We start from the raw sequence: 20,619 nt of genomic DNA on the forward strand, positions 1-20,619 counted from the left end.
GCAGTCCTCCTGCATACTGGCTGAGCACCGACAAAAAATACCCTCTCAGGAGGAAGAGCATCTCAACATCTAGACAGTGTAGAAAAACATGAGGGCAGGAAGCTACTACAATTACATAGAAGTCTTTTGCCATGTAAAAAGCTGATGCACTTTATGTTATCTTCATTGTATTTAACACTCTGAATTTCTCTGTTCTTTATCTTGCTTCACTCTTGTGGTTTTACTGGAGTGGTGCTATGAGCTGCCGATGCACATGTGAATGAGCTAAATATGCATGAGAGGAGGTATTTGATTCTTCCATTTGCTTTGCCTTCATTCATTTAACTGTTTACCCCAAACAATCTGATTGTATTTAGGCATCAGGAGTTCTGTGAACAAACTCAGTAAATTGTTGATTTGGGTGGCCCCAAATCTCATTGATATGTATGTTGATAGTATTTGTTTTACTGAGTATACGTTAACACATTAAGTCCTGTGAAGTTTAAGGTGTTGTTTATGGCTTAATTAGAACAAAACTAACCTTTTGCCATTTGTAGAGTCAAGTCATTCATAGTACAACACTTTCAAGAAGTATGTGTTGAGCATATAAATGAAAATGTCAGCTTTTAAATTTGATCTCTCATTTGATCCCATTGTTTCTAAGATGTAATGAACTGAGTTTTAAAACTAAATCTGATAAAGGGTGATAAAAATGATCAGCAAAGTTACCCATGTTTTCCCTGGTTTTCTGATAGCTTACACTGCAAAATTCATGGGAAAATGACCATTGCTAAGAAGTGCAGCTGTGGCTTTGCTATGTGCCAGTTTCCTAAAGCAGCTTACAGCCAGATAGAATGGTTACCCAGAACCTCCCAATCAGCATTAACTTTAAAGCCTACCTGGATGAAGAGGTGTGTAATTTCAGGCGTACAGGGGAAATGGAGGGCATAGCTGGGGGAAACAAGGCACATAGCAAAGGTTATTGATGGAGAAAGGGGGATTTAAACAAATGATCATTCAGTTAGTAACCTGTGAATTTAGTTGTAGCAGAGAAAAGCTGCTCAGATCATCCTTCGGTAGCTGTAGGAGATACTGCAAGCCAGTGGTCCTGTCTGCAAGACCAGAGAACCGCACTTGTTCTGCTCCCAGGATCAGGGAGGGCAGGGAGCAAACACCTCTGAGAACCTGCAGAGGGATTTAGGGAATGTAAAGGGGAGGGATAATCAGTGCCTTTTTAGAGTTGGTAATACCTGTCTCAGGCCAAGTCACAGCTGACTCATAGAAAGCCACTCGAGATCAAACTTGAGAAAGGTTCTTGAAAGGGATTAAAATTTTCAGAGCCTTGTGTCAAACAAGAGTTATTTCTGAGTAGTTACTTAAAGCAGTTAAAGTGTATTTGTTTGTACCCAAATAACAAAAACCTTTGGAAAGGACAGTAAGGTACATTATAGAAAAGAGGTAGATTAAATGCAGCACTACTCAAATGCAGAGACTGTGGTTGAGAATGCAATGGTGCATAAGCAACTGAGATATGGTGCACAGACTGTAGTCTCATTAAGAATCCCTCCTGCTGATGTGCAGACCCTCCTCATGTTTCTGTAATAAACCTGTGACATAATGGGGGATTTTAGATGCCAACATCCACTCTGCTTTTACAATGCCAGTTTTGATCTGTGTTGGTTTTATTCTGAAGAATTAGTGGTCATTCAGTTAAATGAAATTCTGTTGACTAAAGTGTTGTTTTAATAGGTGATCCTGTGTCTCAAAATCTTAATATGTTATTTTTCTTTTGTCTACTAAGATGCATACAGATGATGCAGTAACATTTTGTTTCTTGAAAATGTCCATCTAGTTGTACTAAAATCAGCTCTATGATCTTAGGAAAGTCGTTATTTTGTATCACATTTTAAGTTTCAGCATTTGTCAGTTACTGTCTTTTTAACTTAGAAACTTCTAGACTTGGAAAAATGTTCTATATATGGTGAATTCACCAATGTTCCCCTGTACTGCCAACAGATGTTGATGAATGCACATCAAACCCATGCTCTAATGGAGACTGTGTCAACACACCTGGTTCCTATTACTGCAAGTGCCACGCAGGTTTCCAGAGGACTCCTACCAAGCAAGCTTGTATTGGTAAGAAAATTTGCTTTGTGTCTACTGATGTTGCAGATGTTCTGACCCCTTCTATCAGATCCTACTGGAGTTCAAAGAATAATTACCAGTGCAATTTCAGTAAATCTCAACAGATGTTGTATTAATTGGAATCCTAGTTCTGGGCCACTATCCCATTTATTTTACTGTTCTATTATTCTGGAATACCTGTTACTTGGCCAGCCCATTCTAACTGGGAATTTGACAAAAGATCATGAAATAGACTATTAATACGACAGATGTGTATTTGTATATGGATGTAGATGAATGTGTAGGCAGTTTTATAGAGTTATTTATAATGTAATTGTTGAGCATAGCTGACATAGCATTTATTGTAAAAGTGTGAAAAATGATATTTTTTATATCTCTGATGGAATGTGAATGAATTCTTAACCATTTTTGGATTTATTTCTTAAGTAAATAAAATTTAAATAAAATGCCAGCATTTTTCAAAGCAATAATTGTCACTATATAAATTTTATTTTATGGTAACTGATTGTATGATATATATATATATTATTTTTTTTTATTATTTTTGCCTTAGATATAGATGAGTGCATCCAGAATGGTGTTCTTTGTAAAAATGGCCGGTGTGTAAACACTGATGGAAGTTTCCAGTGTATTTGCAATGCTGGGTTCGAACTGACTACAGATGGAAAAAACTGTGTGGGTAAGATCTCTTCTTCATATGTGTCAGGCATTGGCTTGCCAGTTCTAGAAATTGTACTTCATAGTGCTGTAGCACAGTGATGATTAAGAATTGCCTTTTGTATAATAAGGCATGACCTGAGGTGAACTTACCACCTCTGCAGTGAAATAGACATTGTATGGAACTATATGTTTTCAAAGAAAACTGGAAGTAAGTTTTGTTTTTGAAGCTACATTTCTCCACAGGATACCCAGGTAGCCAAGTGCCAGAAATAACATTTTCCTACAAGCTTCATAGCAGGTGCTTCGTATATCATAGAGTCACAGAATGGTTTGGGCTGGAAGGGGCCTTAAAAACCATGTAATTCCAACCTCCCTCCCCTTCCCCCTCCCCGCCATGGGCAGGGACACCTTCCATTTGACCATGTTTCCCAAAGCCCCATCTAGCCAGGCCTCTAACGCTTCCATCCACATCTTCTCTGGGCAACCTGTTGCAGTGCTTCACCACCCTTAAACAATTTCTTCCTTATAATCTAACATGAACCTACCCTCTTTTAGTTTAAAGCCATTACCTCTTGTCTTATCACTACACTGCCTGACAGAGTCCCTCCATAGCTTTCCCATAGGCAAGGAAAATTTCAGCACTGCTGAAAAAATAACTCTTTAATTTTGGCTATACTGTGTCATAAAAATCTTCTTAGATAAACAGCCAGTTGCAACAAGCTCTTAATTCAATCAGGTGATTGAAGTTTTTTAGTCATTCACATAAGAAAGTGTGATGCAGCTTGTTCTTCTGTACGATCTGCTGAAACACACAAAGTAGCTTGTCACAATGGGGAAAAAGTTTACTACTTTGTCTGTAGAGATAAAGCTATTCAGGTGCTTCATTAGAGTTACTGGGAGTATTTAATCTGCAAGTGAAGGAATCTTTCTTACCATCTCTCCTGCTCTTTATGTCATTTTCTGGAGATGAAAGAATATAGGCAGTTTTCTTTGCAATGTTTTGCAGACCATGATGAGTGTACCACTACAAACATGTGTTTAAATGGGATGTGCATAAATGAGGATGGGAGTTTTAAATGCATCTGCAAACCGGGATTTGTTCTGGCTCCAAATGGGCGTTACTGTACTGGTATGTAGAACTGTGGGTAACTAATTAAGACAACCTTGATTGAAAACAGTTTTTCCTGTATGTTGTTTCATTAAGAATGGTAATCTTATCACATGGATTTAATATCATACCTTCCTAATTCATTATAGTAGATATCTTAAGATGCCTAAATATAAGTTTTAAAATTACAGAAAGAAATAAATGTATTACTTAGTATTGTTCAAAATAGGACAGCAGGTGTTTAATCAGCTTTTGAAACATCTTGGAGTCATCTTAAATGCAACAAAATATGCAGAGCCTTATTGAAATGGGAAATTGAGTAGCAATATGGGAAGTTTAAAAAGGTTAAAATATTTTACTTTGATAAACACAACGTATGCTTTCCATACCACCATTCTGGCAATTCAGAATGCATAACATTTAAGACATCACATCTGGCATAGAGAATTATAAGCTTTTTAAAATGAGGTCATGGAAATATTGCATTAAACATTTTAAGAATGGAGTCTGACTTAATTTCAAGTAATGGAAGATACCTGTTACAGCCAGTAGAAATAGGTTTGGACTTGAAGTATTTTCAGGAGGTGCAAAATCATGCATATACATTAGCTGTCTGCTTTGAAGCTGAACCAATTATATTAACTGTGTTTTTCTTAATACACATGCAGCTGGACTGTTCACTTGGAAATTGATGACCTTTAAAATGTTCTTTGAAATTAAACTTTACTATCATAGAGGTATTCTGTGAATAATGTTTCCTTAACCATGCTTTAAAGCAAAGTTGCAGTATCATGAGATGGACAAAGAAAATTTATTCCAATATTTGTTTAATGTAGAGTCTGAAATACCTTACCACTCCTTACAGTTTTTCTGACTTTTTAAGGCACGGGTGGAATTTTGATTATTTAGTGTGATTCCAAGGTGAGACTTTACTAGAAACAAAACAAAGATATATTAATGATTCATTCATTAATAAAGCCATCAGGTAACATTCTAAAAATGTTAATTGTAAACTTGCTTGAAAACAGCTAATATATTGTTGAATTGTGTTGCCTCCTGGTGTAGATATTGATGAATGTCAGACATCAGGAATATGCATGAATGGTCACTGCATAAATACTGAAGGATCCTTTCGGTGTGAATGTCCACCTGGCTTGGCTGTTGGGGTTGATGGTCGCGTGTGTGTAGGTAAGTGAGTTTTTCCTTTATTGAAAAGTATCAGGTGAAATTAAAGATATGCGTTATGTAACATTCTGCTAGGTAATGTTGACATCACCTATAGAATGGAAACAAACCAGAAAGGATTTATTCTTAAATAAAACTGATGTCTTTGTCTCTTGTTCTGCTATGAGTTTGTGTTAATATGCGTGCATATACGTATTCAGATTTATACTTAGTTGTACATAATCCACTCCAAATCACTAAAGGAGGTATATCTCTTGATTGCAACACTGTTATTTTTGCACTCCTGTTTCCATGTCTTTCTTTAATTGGAAAACATTTTTATTCTCTCCATACTATACTGTTAAAAAAGAAGCTCTAGCAAGAGAAATGGCAAAAACTAGATAGATAGTTTGTGTGAACTCAAGTATCATTATTACTGATTCTTAGGAAATCTTGCATTAATTTATCCAATATTCCTAACATTAAAAAACAAGAAGCTTGAAGCTGTGAAATCATACTGGTAGCACCTCTTGTTTACCTGTTATTCCTATAAATTAAAATTAAAGCTCAACTCTAGCCTTCCTGTAATCTCTTTTTTCTTGAGGAATACCCTTTTCTAGTCTGCTGATGAGTAAGATTTTGTCACATAATCTGAACTGCAGTCTCTTTATCTGCTCAAAAATTTTTAGTTGACAGTAAAGAGATTCTCCACCTTGCTGCATCAGGAACTCTACCACAGCATCAGGGCTAGAGCTCTCCAGAGGAAAAAAGAGCATTTTCAACCCAATGAAGAAAAAAGGGTAGAGGACAAGACATACTCAATCCATTATTTTCTAGTGATTGCTTATAAAAAGGGTGGAGAACGTTACATATTTTACAGAAATCTCTGAGAGTGATGGGTCTGCCTGCACTAGGGACTGTGATACTGCAAAGTTTCTTAAACCAGCTTTGGCCAATCCACAGGAGATTCCATCTTCCCCTTTGTTCACGTATCAGAACGTCACCTTCACTATATCTCCTAAATGTCTTCTCTCTAACTCATGAACATATCTATAATCAGGCATATTAATGACCCAAGGCTCAGTAAGTAGATAGGTATGGTGTTAAGCTTCAGCAAGGGAATATGTCTATAGGCATATAAGGTCTTCCTTGAGTGAAAAGTGCACCACTAGCTGATGCACAATGCATCAGCTTCTCAGTTGGTACACACCTGTCTTTGCTAGATGCTGCTGCTGCCATTGGAGCTGGTATTAGATCAGATTAAGAAATTTTGTCAAGATGTTTGACAGGTTCATGGAGCAGTAAAGGCAGAGAGCACCATTGGCTTAGCTCTGCAATTGTTATTAATATAATATAACATAATATATTTATATTAATAATTAATATATATAAATAATTATTTATATATAATGTACATAAATATATAATATATTTTATATAATGTATAAAATTTATATCTATATATAAATTTATATATATAATATATAAATAATTATATATTATTAATAAATATTATATATTAATAATTAATTTCTGCTGCTGGATACTTATACATCTTATCAGCATGAGTCCAAATAAAATGGCTTCATCACAGAATTTAGAGTTTATCTCAACACAAAGGGATGTGAGATACTACAAGCTTGAGTTAAAAATATCCATTTCAAATAAAGTTTTAAATTGGGCAGAAGTTCTTGAAAGTAAAATCTGGTACAAACTTTCATATCTAGTACCTGTGCTAACTGTCCCTTTCCGGCGTCAATTCAGTTTGTTAAATATGCATGTTTAAAGCTTGGAATGGCTTAAAAAGTAGTCTAATAAAAACACTTTTTCAGTCTCTCAGTTCAATCCCAAGCATTTGTTATTTTAAACAAATGAGAATTTTGTGCATTTTAGCATACTAAAAAGGTTGAGCCAACAAACACAAGGATTCTTCTCTAGCCAGGTTGTTTGTTTTCTTCCAGTTTATTAAATGTTTGAAGAAAAGCAGTGAAAATATAAAACAATGAGAAAAGGCTTGGTGTACTGTTTTTAATACATGAATTTCACTGCTTAGTGGCACGGCAGCAAAACCAGATTTGAGTACAAGCTGTTCAGTAACTTTTTTGTGGTCCAAGTTGGCCTCATCTTCACCCTTGTCAGTGATACAGCTGCAAAGAATCAAGTCAGTGCTCAATTTGCTGTGTTCCCATTTACCTAAAGCTGCCACAGTACTAGCAGCTAAAGGCTTCACAAGTTGGCTATCACCTGTGAACAAAACTTTTTATTTTAAAATGTTCAGTTCCACATGTGACATATCCTTAAGGTTTACCATGAATGCTTAAATTTTCAACAGGAAATATTCTTAATATGACAAAATTCCCAAGGCAAAATTGTGATTTATTTGGAAAATTCATTTTAAAAGGATGGTGATGTTATTATTCCCAGCATAAAGTGAAATATGAAATCTCAAACAGTGCCTAGCAAAAACGTCCTTATACATGACCTTCAGAACAGAATTTCACAGCTAATCTGTAGTTCAGAATTTTGTGTGTGTCTGTGTGTGTATATATATATATATATTTACACATGTTGTGTTGGCTACAGGAATTCTCTGGTTATTCTATCATATACTACATGATAATAATAGTTTTCAGACACTCGGATGGCTAGAAAAATATTAATGCAAAAAGTATTAATAGTCTGAAAATTAGTAAGTTACTTGCAGTTTCCTTTTAACAAAAATCCCACAAATGGTCCAGCCAATTATCAAAAATTAATAAATAAATAAGGGTATACAGTTCAGTTCTCTCACTTTTAGTTTAAGCAGTATTTTACTTATGAATAGTAACATTGATTCTAGTGGAACTATTCATAGAACAAAGTGCTTTTTTATTTAATATTAATAAGTATGGCAGACTCAACTACAAAATATTATACAAGTTTGGGAAAAAAATTACAGCAAAGGAGAACAAATGTTTGGAAAAGGAACAGTTAGATAATTTCTCAGAGCCAAGGTAATATTTGCAGGCATTTCAGGTTTGGCTATTCTTCTAACTTCATGCTCAGATACCTCAGCTGGCTCTGTGTGTATGTGTATCATCTCAGAACTTGCAGTGACCTGTGGCTGTAGCTTTGTGCAGTGTTGTTTGTTCTTTACTGAGGTACTTTTTGTTATGATTAAGTCTGCATTTCACATCTCTGCCCACAGCTGTAGCCATCTAGGGCAAAGTAGCTAAGTTTTATTTCAGTCTGTTTAGGTATTTTGCAGAACTATGCCCCAAAGTGTCAGTTATGAGCACTGCATGATTTGGCCTTCTCTGACATTTGGATGGTTGCAGTGACTTTCACTAAGAATAGGTCAACCACTGGTCCACCCGACCCTGACCACAAATGTAGTGGTGATAACACCTGCAGGTGTTGAAATGCTTCAGCACAAAATTTGAGTCTAGAAATGCTATCCTCCAGAAAACTGTCTAGTGAAAGCTCAGAAACAGGCATATAGTTAAACCAATGCTAGGCTCTGATCCAGGGCATGAAAAAAAAAATTGTGCCTCTCTTTGCAGTCACTTTGCAATGTCCCCTTCCATAGAGAGGGATTCCAGCTGCTTGTCTTCCTTGCCCACTAATTTCTGGCTACTGGCCCCATTATCCCAGCATCAGAGCATCCAGGTGACACTGTGCTCTCTTGGACAATGGCTGAAATCTTTTTGCATATCTCATAGCTCACCTAAGGATAGGGATTGGGTGTTTACGGCCTCATTTATAGTATCTGACTCTTCCTCCCCCTGTTTTCATGGTGGCCCTGCTTTGGGATAGCCTGCATCATCCATTTCCCCCTTTTCCTTCTTAGTAGAAGTTTTTTTCTTAACAAATGAGCTGACTTTCATATCCATTGCTTTGTCTTGTGTATGTGGAAGACCCTTACTGGGGCATGTTGAGTACAAATGAGTACAAATACCAGATTAATATCACCACTGGTAATTTTATCATATTGTAAACCAGTGTTATGCAGCACAACAAAAGGAGATCCTTAAACAAGGCCCCAAAGATGATAAACAGCATGCCAGTGAACACATCTAGTGAGTAAGGTGTTACACAACACAACTCCGAGAACAAACAGAACTCCAAGAGCAAAAAATTCAAAATTGTGACCAGCAGCTATTAAACTGATATCATGCTTATAACTACTTTTTTTTTTTTTTAGCATACTGTGGCCAAATTTGTCATTATGTTAACCCTTCATGTCATAGGGCATCAAAAGGATTGTTGTGGTTTAGCTTAGCAGGCAGCTAAGCACTACATCTTACCATTCACTTACCATTCATGGGGTAAGAAATCAGAATCAGAAAAAAAAAAAAGGCAAAGGTAAAAGCTCATGTGCTGAGATAAAGACAGTTAAAGACAGTTTAATAGAACAGAAAAGGAAAGGAAAATAATAATAATGATAAAGGAATAAACAAAAAAAAAAAAAAAAAAGCAATGCGCAATCCAATTACTCACCACCCACCGACTGATGTTCAGCCAGTCCCTAAGCAGCATCTCCCACCAGTCACCAGACAATTCCCTCAGTTTTACTGTTCAGCATGACACCAAATAGTATGGAATATCTCTTTGTCCAGTCTAGGCCAGCTGTCCTGGTTGTGTCCCCTCCTAGCTTCCTGTGCACTCCCAGCCTTCCCACTGGCAGAACAGTATGAGAAACTGAAAAATCCTTGACTATGTGAACACTGTTCAGCAACAACTAAAATATCAGTATGTTATTAGCATTATTGCTACCCTAAATCCAAAACACAGCTGCTAGGAAGAAAAGTAAGTCTGTCCCAGCCAGAACCAGGACACCAGCATTCTGAAATTAGTAGCCCAAGGTTGATCAAACTATACTTGGGGAGCAGCACAGGTCCATCAATAAGGTTCATGGTCAGAACTCTTGGGACACGGGGAACTTGAGCTTGGTGAGTTGCCTCAGGCAACTAATGAACAGACACAGCAGTGGCTGTCCTCATCCTTGCTATCAGCATGAGACAAACAGACATAGTATTGCTGTTTAGGTTCATGAGGTATAAGCCTGGTTCTTTCTCCTGCACAGATTTTGTGAATCACTGGCTGTGTAGATAAGACTGTTTACCTATAATTAGCAAGGCAATCCTACACAGGTTCCCTGACCTTCTTTAAAAACATTGTGTTATGTGAAAGAACACTTGCTCCCTGCAAGTGGGGAGTTGTTCAGGGCAGGGCTGTCATTCAGTACATCTGTAGCTTCCTCTATCTGCTTCCCACCTTCACAGTTTTAAAGACCTTCCTATTGAGTATTTCTTCCACACTTGCCAATCTTTTCTCCCCCTGCAATTTTCCACTGGTGCCATTTCCTCCCCTTGAAATTGCTTCTTCAGTCTCTACTAGACACATAACTAGGAGAAAAGCTTCAATTCTGTGAGAGGACAAAAACTGAAACTCCTTTATTCAAGACAGAGCAAGGCAGTATGGCATCTAGACTTTTTAGGGGTGTTATTGATGAAACTAATTATTCTGCAGGGTACATAAGCAGCTTTTCTTGTGCAATACCACTTATTGTCAAGCATAAAAATCTTTTCCTGCTGTCAAGTGCAAGCAAATTGTACTGGCTTCACCTAGACTCTTGGCAAGCAATAAGTCCTGGAATCTGGGCCACATTTAGCTGTGCTCCAGAACTGTATGTTCCATGGGAGACCAAAAGCAAGAGAAAACATTTATGTACAGGCTATGCCTTTTTGTAGGAGCCAGTTTACAGCAGTCAAAGAGCAGGCAGAACACATAAAGGATTGCTAGTTCTTATTGGAATTGGCAGAGGATATTCAACATATAGTTTCATGTAACTTTTTTCTGTTGTTCTGGGGACGCGTTTAAGCAGACATCTATCAGGATTCCCCCAGATCCTCCTTGGTTTAAGCACATCCAGACTCATGTCCAGACCATGGTGTATTGTAGTTTTACTGGGAGATCAACAGAGAATATAATTAAGTCTGGCCTAGTCTGTAGATACCTGAAACAAAAGGTATTTGTGTAGTTCTAGCAAAGGTTTATAGAGGTATAGGAATCAAAACTAAAGGCTATTTCTTCTGTCTGTATCTTGCAGTTTTCAACTACACATTCAGATGGACTGTCCACTCATGCTCTTGCTGGAAGATAGACAGTATTATCCTATAAGCAAATGTATATATATATATATATAAAAGACATATAACCCTAAAATGACAAACAAAAACAAAACCAAAAACAACCCTCCAACCAACAACAGAAACAAAATGCACAAAATGCGGTCCAAGAGATATTCTTACAGTTCTTGGTTAAGTATAGCACAGCAAAAGTTGGTTTTACCTGTAAAGTCGGGCTGAAGGACTGCCAAGGCATCTTATTGCTCTTCAAGGTTCAGTCATGATTTACATGAATAAATCAGCTGGAAGACTGACAATGTGCACATGGTGAAGAGAATCCTATAGCTGTATGATTCTCCTGTATATTTTTTCTTCTGTCTTTTACAGCATTATTTTCAAGGTTGGAGACCTTCCAGGTATTTTCTGTTTTCTTTCTATAGTGAGTGGTGGTATGTCATAGCCGTCATTTCCAGCCCTCTCCTCAGAGCTGGAACTAATTTCCATAGTGGCTTTTTAATCACAAACCTCCTGTAAATTCTCTTACTCAAGGAAATAGTGCTGCTTCCTCACATCCTTTAACCATGTGTGGAAATTGCCCAATCACTTGTGCTAGCCAGGTAGTATGACCTCTGATATCCTAATGTTTATCCAGCACTGGTGCCAGGTTATGTATAATCCTATTAAGTCTACCAATCTCATATATATATGATGGTTTGAACAATCTGCTGAAACAGCATTTCTGTTCACAGTTGGTATGTACAGTAGGAGGCTGTGTTCTATTGGAAATATGTAGCCTCCCAGGTTACCCAGGCTGCTGGTGAGATTATTACATGAGACACCATTCCAAAAGTAAATGCAAGATCTGTGTCACCGGGGTATGGCTACAGTCCTTCTCAATGGGAATGTTGAGGCATTACATGATGATTAAACACTATTCTGTGTTTCTTATTTAGGTAGGTGTTGATAGATACATAAAGCAACTCTCATGTGGAGGTCATCTTTGTTGGGTCCTATGGAATTCTAAGTTAGCCCACAACTAACTAGTTTGTTTAGGTGGTTTTAAAGTGCTCTGGAGAATACTCGAAGAACTGTTTTGAGAATTGGTCTTGATGCCATCAGGATTGTCTTATCAGAGCAATGCAGCTGTAGGCAATGTAACCATTTCGTAGAACAAAATTTTTTAGCTCTGATTGAGATAGAATTGACTAGTTCAGTTGGATGGGACCTACAAAGATCATTGAGTTCAATTGCCTGAGCACTTCAGGGCTACCCAAAAGTTAAATGATGTTATTAATAGCATTATTCTAATGCCTCTTGAGCACAGACAGGCATGGTGGCATCAACGATCTCACTACGAAGCCTGTTCCAGTGTTTGACCACCTTCATACTAAAGAAATCTGTCTTAATGTCCCCCCTGGCACCGTTCCCCACCCATCCTGTCATCAGTTCCCAGGAAGCAGAGGCCAGCTCTTCACTTCTTCCCTTCCCCTCCTGAGGAATTTGCAGAGAGACATGAGGTCACCTGTTGACTTCCTTTTTCCCAGACTGTACAACCCAAGTGTCCTCATCCTTTCCTCCTAGGACATGCCCTCCAGACCTTTTTACGGATTTGTTGCCCCTTTTCTGGTTGCTTAGAAGTACTTTAACATCTTTTTTCTAATGTGAAGCCCAGAACTGCACATGATGTTGAAGGTGAGGCCGCACCAACAGTAAATACAGTGGAAGAATCACCTCTTTTGACTGGCTGGCTATGCTGTGTTTAATGCATCCTCAAATGCCTGGCACATGCTGAGCCTACTGTCACCAGCACCCCCAAATGCCTTCCACAGATAATATACTTCCATTTCACTTAGTGCCTATGGAAATAAATTATTTCTTTGCATGTCCTTTCTTAGATACTCATATGCGTAGCACATGCTATGGAGGAATCAAAAAGGGAGCATGTGTTCGTCCTTTCCCTGGTGCTGTAACGAAGTCTGAATGTTGCTGTGCCAATCCTGACTATGGTTTTGGAGAGCCATGTCATCCCTGCCCTGCTAAAAATTCAGGTAAATTTTCACTTTCAAAAAACAAAACAAAACTTGTCCATATTAGTTTGTTCATTTATTTAATGCATTTGAGAGAAATGAATAGTGTACTTAATAGAAATGTACACTGAAAATGGTTTCTTCTCTAAAGATAAAACAAACTGTCTGGTATTCTAGTTTTATGTACTGTAACATTTGAGGCAAACCTCCTTTCAGAAATGGCCAGACTGTGACAAAATTATGAGAGGAACATGAATATTATATGGAGGGACATGTATATGCTATGAATGAATCTGGGTCCCTGAATTTAATGATGCTTTAGAGAGAATAAGCAGACATCTCTGATAAATCTGTACATCTCATAGTTAAATCTAGTTTAAAAGTGCATCTCGTATTCGTTTGGGAAATATGTATTTTATAGGAATGAGTTCTCTAAACACACTTGGAGACTGATTTAAATAAAAATTAAAAAAAAGTTCTTGAAAACAGAATTGAGATGATGGGGCTTGGATAGTAGACCCATTCAGTGTTGTTTTCTGAGACAGCAGAAATTTTAGAAGAAATGAAGAAATACTGGTATTATGGTTGAAAGCAATAGCTGAGGGAGAAAGTGTTGTCGAGACTATAATGAAGTAGCTTAAATATTTCATTCTTGCTATCAAATTTCATTTTTGTAGATATGGGAAAGTTCAGGGTGGAATGTAACAAGACATGTTTAGCTAACATATATAGATAGTTATTTCATGTGAACATTGGCATTTTATTAATTACAGAATCACACAGAATCACAGAATTTTTAGGTTGGAAGAGACCTCAAGATCATCGAGTCCAACCTCTGACCTAACGCTAACAGTCCCCACTAAACCATATCCCTAATTACATTGTAGAAAATTTATTTTGAGGATTAAAGATAGTAAAACACTGCAAATAACGTTTTATTTTTATTTCTTACATCTCTTGCTTCAACTGAGTAGCTGAATTCCATGGCCTGTGTAGCAGTGGCATAGGTATTACTGTGGATGGACGAGGTATGTTGCGCATTTTATTTAATCTATATGTTTGAAAGTAAAATAAAGATATGTTCAGAAGTAGGTTTTTCTGTAACATGCTAGGTATTTAGGTATGCTAGGTAGTTTGGGTATTTTTGCCTCAAGACTAATATTTTGCTTTTAATGTTTTCATTATTTAAATAGATTAATTAAACTAACCCTTTATCCTTATACCTAGTAACAACATACATAACTTTTAAAAACAGTACTACATTAGAGGAAATACTGTTTCTGTTCAGTACAGTAAGTGCATATGCATAGTTTTGTCTTTTCTATGAGCTCATTTCTTTAACGTCTTGCCAGACTTAAAAATAATGTGAAATCCACAGACTTTGTACATTCTCTCAGTTTTCTTTTCAGTGAATTCTGCAAAGTCCATTTGGAGAGTTTCTAAATCTCCTGGAGAAATAATGGCAGTGTACCATAATGCTGTTATACAAATAGCATCTTACTGTGAGAATTTGCATGTAGGGAGGTTATACATTCTTTCGGATACATGGAAAAAAATCTAATTTCTCACTGAAAATGTAAAACTAATTATGGACTCCACCAACTGCAGGATAGATTATAATTTTTGGGATTCCATGTCTAATTAAATCCCTCTTTGTTTATGTTTCTAAAGAAAACTGTAGCATTTTCTGTATGTCTTGCACAGCAACCTTACAGGTGATTTTATTGCTGCTGTTCCTACCACCATTTATGTCAATGTTTGCCAGCTCTGTTTCATAAAGGAGAGAAATACTGGTCCTGCAACCAATCCCTGCTAAGATTGTGTTCTTTTCTTTGTTCTTTCGCATTATCAAGAGTGAGTGAGAATACATTTTATCAGGAAAGGTTTTGGCATATAAATTTTACCTTCAGTTGATTCATAGATTGTTAATTATACTGCAATCCATCACCACATACCTACTCCCCATATTTAGCTTGTGATTAAGAAGCCCAAAACCTTAATTTCTTTGTATGAGAGGAATATGAATGAAGGTGAGGACAGAAATCTTGCTGTTGTGTTCAATATAAAAAAAAAAAAGGAAGATTTGGATCATGTCAAAGAATTTACTTTGAGGAGTTGGAGATGATCATCCCCATGGGTTGCTTCCAACTCAGGTTATTATATGGTACTGTTATTAACTTGATAAGGAGAGACAAAGTAATGAGATTTTGTGTTGTTTTTCTTTTCTTTTTTTTTTTTTTCCCCCACAAGATACAAACAAGCCCAGTAAACTGCACAAAACTTTATGCTTAAAAGAAAACATGCAGCTGAAATATGACTGTAATGAATATTTTCTTATGAAAATTTCAGATGTCTCATAGTTTTCAGTTTAATCCAGGAATAGCAATTTTTTTCAAAAAATTTTTCTGAGTATACGCAAATCATGGAGAATATCCTGATCTAAACTACACTATGGTTGAAGAGCGAATGACCTTTATAAAAAGTTGAACAGTGCAAGTATAAAACAAGCTTTTTATGAAGTCACAGCTAGGCCAGCACCCCTACTGTTCTTTCCAGTGTTTGGAAAGGGAACTATTTAAAGTAATGGGCTTACCGTATGGGAAGAAATAACTTAATATTGAAAAAACTCTTTTCCGCAGAGGCAAAAAATATTAAAAATAGTCTGTTCCTGTTCTTATAGTTCATATGAATATTCTGGAATTTTCCAACTACAGCAGAAATTCTATATGGGACTGTAAATTTAGGGAATATATCTCATTCATCATCTTATTCTGTCCATCCAAGAGAAATTTTAAATTTCCAATGAATACTGTAATTTCTGTAAAACTGAATATGCCGTGGTATTGACGTATGCACTAGTCCTGTATTAGGAAAGGTATTTGTATCACCTAATAAATTATAACTTCTTACCTAGATCCTTAAACCACAGGCACTAAGTGCGCAGGCTAGATATTTTGCATCAAGGTATTCTTACAAACATAGTCATTCTATTGATTTAGGTTGGAAAGGATGTTTGGAGGTCATCCAATCTAACCTTCTGCTCAGAGCAGGGCTAACTTCAAAGTCGAATCAGGTTTCTCAAGGACTTGCCCAGTTGTGTTTGGCAGATTTCCAAGGATGGAGTTCCCACAGCCTCTCCGGGCAGCTTGCTCTAATGCTTAACCACTCTCATGGCGAAGAGATTTTTCCCTAGCATTCAATTAACATTTTCCCAATTGTAAATCCTAAGAATGTTGTCTCTTGCCTTTTTATTCTGTAACTTGGAGAAGAATCTTGCTCCATCTCCTCTGGAACCATCTATTAATTATCAGAGAACTGCTATCGTATCTCCCTTTCATCTTCCCTCTTGATGGCTAAACAAACCCATTTCCCTGAGCCTCTTTCATGCATCATGTGCTCCACCCTTCTGGTGCAAATGGTCTTTGCAACCATTTCCTGGATACTCTCCAGTCACTTGGTGTATCTTTATTGGATTGGGTGGCCTCAAACTGAACACAGTTTCCCATGTTTGGCCTCACTAGGGTCAAATAGAGAAGACTAATCCCTTTGTTTAGCCTTCTGGATGCATCCTTGCTATATCCTTGCTTTGAATGACAGCCTCAACCTCTACCAAGTCAGATGCTCCCTCCAATTTGATATTCATGTCTATAGCTCATTTTTTTCATATGTTTCAGTGTCTGGTTGTTTTCTGTCTTATGTTAATACAGATATTAATGAGTGTGCATTGGATCCTGACATTTGCTCCAATGGAATTTGTGAAAACTTACGTGGCAGCTATCGTTGTAATTGTAACAGTGGCTATGAGCCTGATCCTTCTGGAAGGAACTGCGTGGGTAAGTTGCTCTATTTATTTATCACCGTCGAATAATTAACGACTACATTGATGATAATTGGAATTGGTAGATCTTAGATTAGAAGGCAGACATCTACTTTTTACAGCTACAATGAAAACAGTAAAAATCTGTATTGAGTCCATTTTTCTCAGCAACTGCATAGCCAATATTTTTATTGGTATCTTTTTCTGTTACTTGGCAATGGTTTTTGTTGTTGTTGCTGTTGTTGTCATCATTGTTGTTTTTTTAATGGTATTTGTCTGGGATGTGTAGGCAGGAAATATTGTTGTAGATTAGGAATTATTTTTCTCAAAAGTATGGGTCAGTTTCTGTTACATTTTATTGTACAAGAGAATCTAAAATATGTCATTTTAGATTCAAGGCTGGATGATAAATTGCCAATTGCTGAAGATCATAGTTTTACCTAATGAAATGTAATTTTATTGTAATAATGTAATGTAATGTAATGTATTGTAATAATGTAATAATGATTGCTATCATTACCATAATGAATGATACCTGGTGGCATATGTGCACAATTTTTGAAGTATGGAGGAATTTTTGATGTCCCTGAGTTACACAGGTACAGTAGAATGCATTGCTGAAATGCCTTGGCTTTTAGAAGAAAGCTGTGATCCCCACTTATGATTTCCCAAGTCCTGCCTGGACAGTGGACTGAAGTGTAACAGATAGTCTTTTGTTTTTCAAAATATTTCTTTTGGGTCACCACCAGAATCACAGAAGTGATTCAATTAAGAAACTTTTAGTTTTAAAGTCACTTTTAGTTTGGTTTAGATATATACCAGACTGCCATTGCAATTTCTATATAGTTTTTCTGGAAGTGTTTGGCAATGCCCAACAGAAGATACCTAAATTATACATTTCACATTCTATCTAGTTAATTTTATTATTCATGGTAATGTATGATCAACTAAACACAACATTTTTGGTAGGGAAAACCTGGACTATTAAGTGTGATATAATTTTCAAACTGAACATTCCTACCTTTTGTTTCAAAGCAAACATGAAGTAGTGAAAGTGTTTTTTTCATCTGCTTGAATTAAGGAATTTTGCAGCTCGTTACTTTCTAAAGGCCCTAAATATGACCTTTTGGCAGGAAATGCAATGCTGCAAAAAAAACTGTCAGGTTTTTGTTTGTTTGGTTAGTTGGTTGATTTTCAAATACTTCACATAATATTATTTTCCAAATTGATTTCATGGCAAGTGGTATCACTTGTTTAGTTATACATGCAATTATGTAACTGTTGGCATAGATATCTGTCTGTTTAATTATACAAATTAAAATGCAGCATATTCACTGTGAGGATGCTTTTATTCTTAGTTAATGAGGTTTTGCACAATGCAATTTAATTGTGAACACTCAAATAAAGAGTGGAAAAGTTTTAATAGATACATATTAAGAGCTGCCAAGAAATAAAAATCCTCATCAGACAGAATGCAGTTAGCATTTCTGTCAGCATCAAGTGTTTTTGGTGCATAAGCTATATTGTTCTTTCACAGTGTGTGTCACAATAGGTGACAGCCCAAATCTGTAGTTTAACAGTGACACTCTAAGGAAATAACATATTTATCACACTGCTAATTTGTGTTAGAGGATTTTATGACAAAAAGCTCAAAACTGAAGTCTATTGCTCTTGAAAACATCAAATTCCAAATCCATCCTTCTTTATGTAGTTAAAATTGGATGAGTTTAGATTAAGAAGCTGAGGAGCTTCTTTGTGGCTACAAAACTTAAAATTCAGATTTATTGTCTGGGGAAATAAAGGCTTTATTGTCTGTATCTTAACAGACTTAATAAGCATAGGTTCAAAAATGTGATGTACTTGTGAAAGCAGTAACCTTTAGATTGTAAGTATACTACTTTCTTATTATTTCTGTTTATTTATAACTTAAACACTCTAAAAATGTAGTTGATTGATGGGAACAATTTCAGCTACAGCTTTAAGTTTGGGAAATGAACCAGTGAAAATTGAGGAGACACCCTGAAGCAGGATAAAGCATCAGGCTTATCTTTCTATAAACTTAAGAATCTGTGGCATGTGATAGGGATTATAGGAATGTAATTTAAATTATGATTTTTTAACTTTTTCTTTTAAAAAATAATATGAAAATGAAGAAGTTTGATTGCTTTGTGTTAGCAATATTTAGAAGAAGGTAGGGAATTATGTTAATTGATGAGTTTTTCTTGTTCTGTATGCTTGATGTCTTGTTCCTTTTTTTTCCAAAAAGTAGTGTGCATATACATTCTTAAGATGTCTTCCATGCATCTGTACAATTTAACATATATATTAATTTCGTGGATAACAAATTCAGTTTTCGTTGCCTATAAAATAGGATTTAGAACAGTAATCTATCACATCCTTGTGTACATACATACATTAAAAAAAAAAAAAGAAAAAAAAAGGTTTTAAAACCAAATGGACCTTAGTAAAGTTGTACTGGTGATAGTCATACAGTTGACAAAGCTCCCAAGGTCATTCCACGAAAGTATAATTATCAGTGTAAGACTGTATGAACTGTTTATAAAGCCTGATAATGAAAAACCAAAAGGAAAATAAATTTTTTAGAAATAAGAATTAGATTTTTGTAAACAAGAATTGGCGTTTTTCTTTTCTTAGTCATCGTAAATAACTGCACATCTGGCAACCTAATTGCTGCTGCGGAAAGCAAGAGGGACTAGCTGGGGAGACAAGGGTGTCTCGTGACATTTGCTCTTATTGGTATTAACTCATCTTGTTACAGACATTGATGAATGTTCAGTGAATGGACTGCTGTGTGATAACGGGCTCTGTCGAAACACCCCTGGAAGTTACAGCTGCACTTGTCCAAAGGGTTATGTGTTCAGCACCGAGACTGACACATGTGAAGGTGAGAAATCTGCAAGTGTGATAATTTTATTGCTTATTATATAACCTTGAAACTAAATGATCAAAAAAGATTCAGTGATGACAAAAGCAAGATGAAAAGAAAGAACTAAGATGGAGCATAAATCATTGCATTTCTCTGGTAATTTCTGTGCAGTGTTTTTTAAAGTGTTGGGTCTAGCTAGTGAATTTCTCTTCAAAGTAGTCAGTTCATTGTTCTATGAAAGTATTTTCCTTTATTTAGACAAGATATTTTGCAGTGGAAATAAAGTCAAATGTATGCTTGCCATAGATCATAGAGTGGGAAAATACTGTTTATCATTTAGGGAAATACATCAGTTTTGATCACACAGTCTTCTTCATTTTCTCTCTTCAGTCTATGTTGATAGTTAATTCTATACCAAATTCTGGTATTTGTGATGTTTTATGTGATGTTAGAGTTCCTGCATGTGTATATTAGTGGTTGATACTAAAATCGTCTTCTTTTTTTTTTTTTTCAGTACATAATTTATAATCATCATTGTTTTTCTATATTACTAATGAACACACATGCTAGAGCAATGAAAATGTTACACTACAGAAACTAACCACAAAATTACAGAATGGTTGGGATTGGAAGGGATCTTATCTGTCTCCCCTGTTCAGACAGGGCCACCCAAAGCAGGTTGCCCATGACCATGTCCTGAGAGCTTTTGAAGACCTCTGAAG

The 20,619-nt window shown here is 36.2% G+C and overlaps 1 protein-coding gene across 1 annotated transcript in view; it reads left to right on the plus strand.

The window, feature by feature from the left end:
- The window catches only part of FBN2 (fibrillin 2), a gene marked incomplete at both ends in the record, with an annotated part of 194,580 nt that overhangs the window by 82,490 nt on the left and 91,471 nt on the right, over positions 1–20,619 (plus strand). The window contains 8 exons of the mRNA XM_084304737.1: positions 1,996–2,115; positions 2,678–2,803; positions 3,791–3,913; positions 4,958–5,080; positions 13,062–13,214; positions 14,168–14,221; positions 16,901–17,026; positions 19,790–19,915. Of these exons, the coding sequence (XP_084160863.1) occupies positions 1,996–2,115; positions 2,678–2,803; positions 3,791–3,913; positions 4,958–5,080; positions 13,062–13,214; positions 14,168–14,221; positions 16,901–17,026; positions 19,790–19,915 (951 nt within the window). The remainder of the gene's footprint in view (positions 1–1,995; positions 2,116–2,677; positions 2,804–3,790; positions 3,914–4,957; positions 5,081–13,061; positions 13,215–14,167; positions 14,222–16,900; positions 17,027–19,789; positions 19,916–20,619) is intronic.

The sequence above is a fragment of the Netta rufina genome, assembly GCF_964035555.1.
Source record: "Netta rufina genome assembly, chromosome: Z".
NCBI classification, from domain to species: domain Eukaryota; kingdom Metazoa; phylum Chordata; class Aves; order Anseriformes; family Anatidae; genus Netta; species Netta rufina.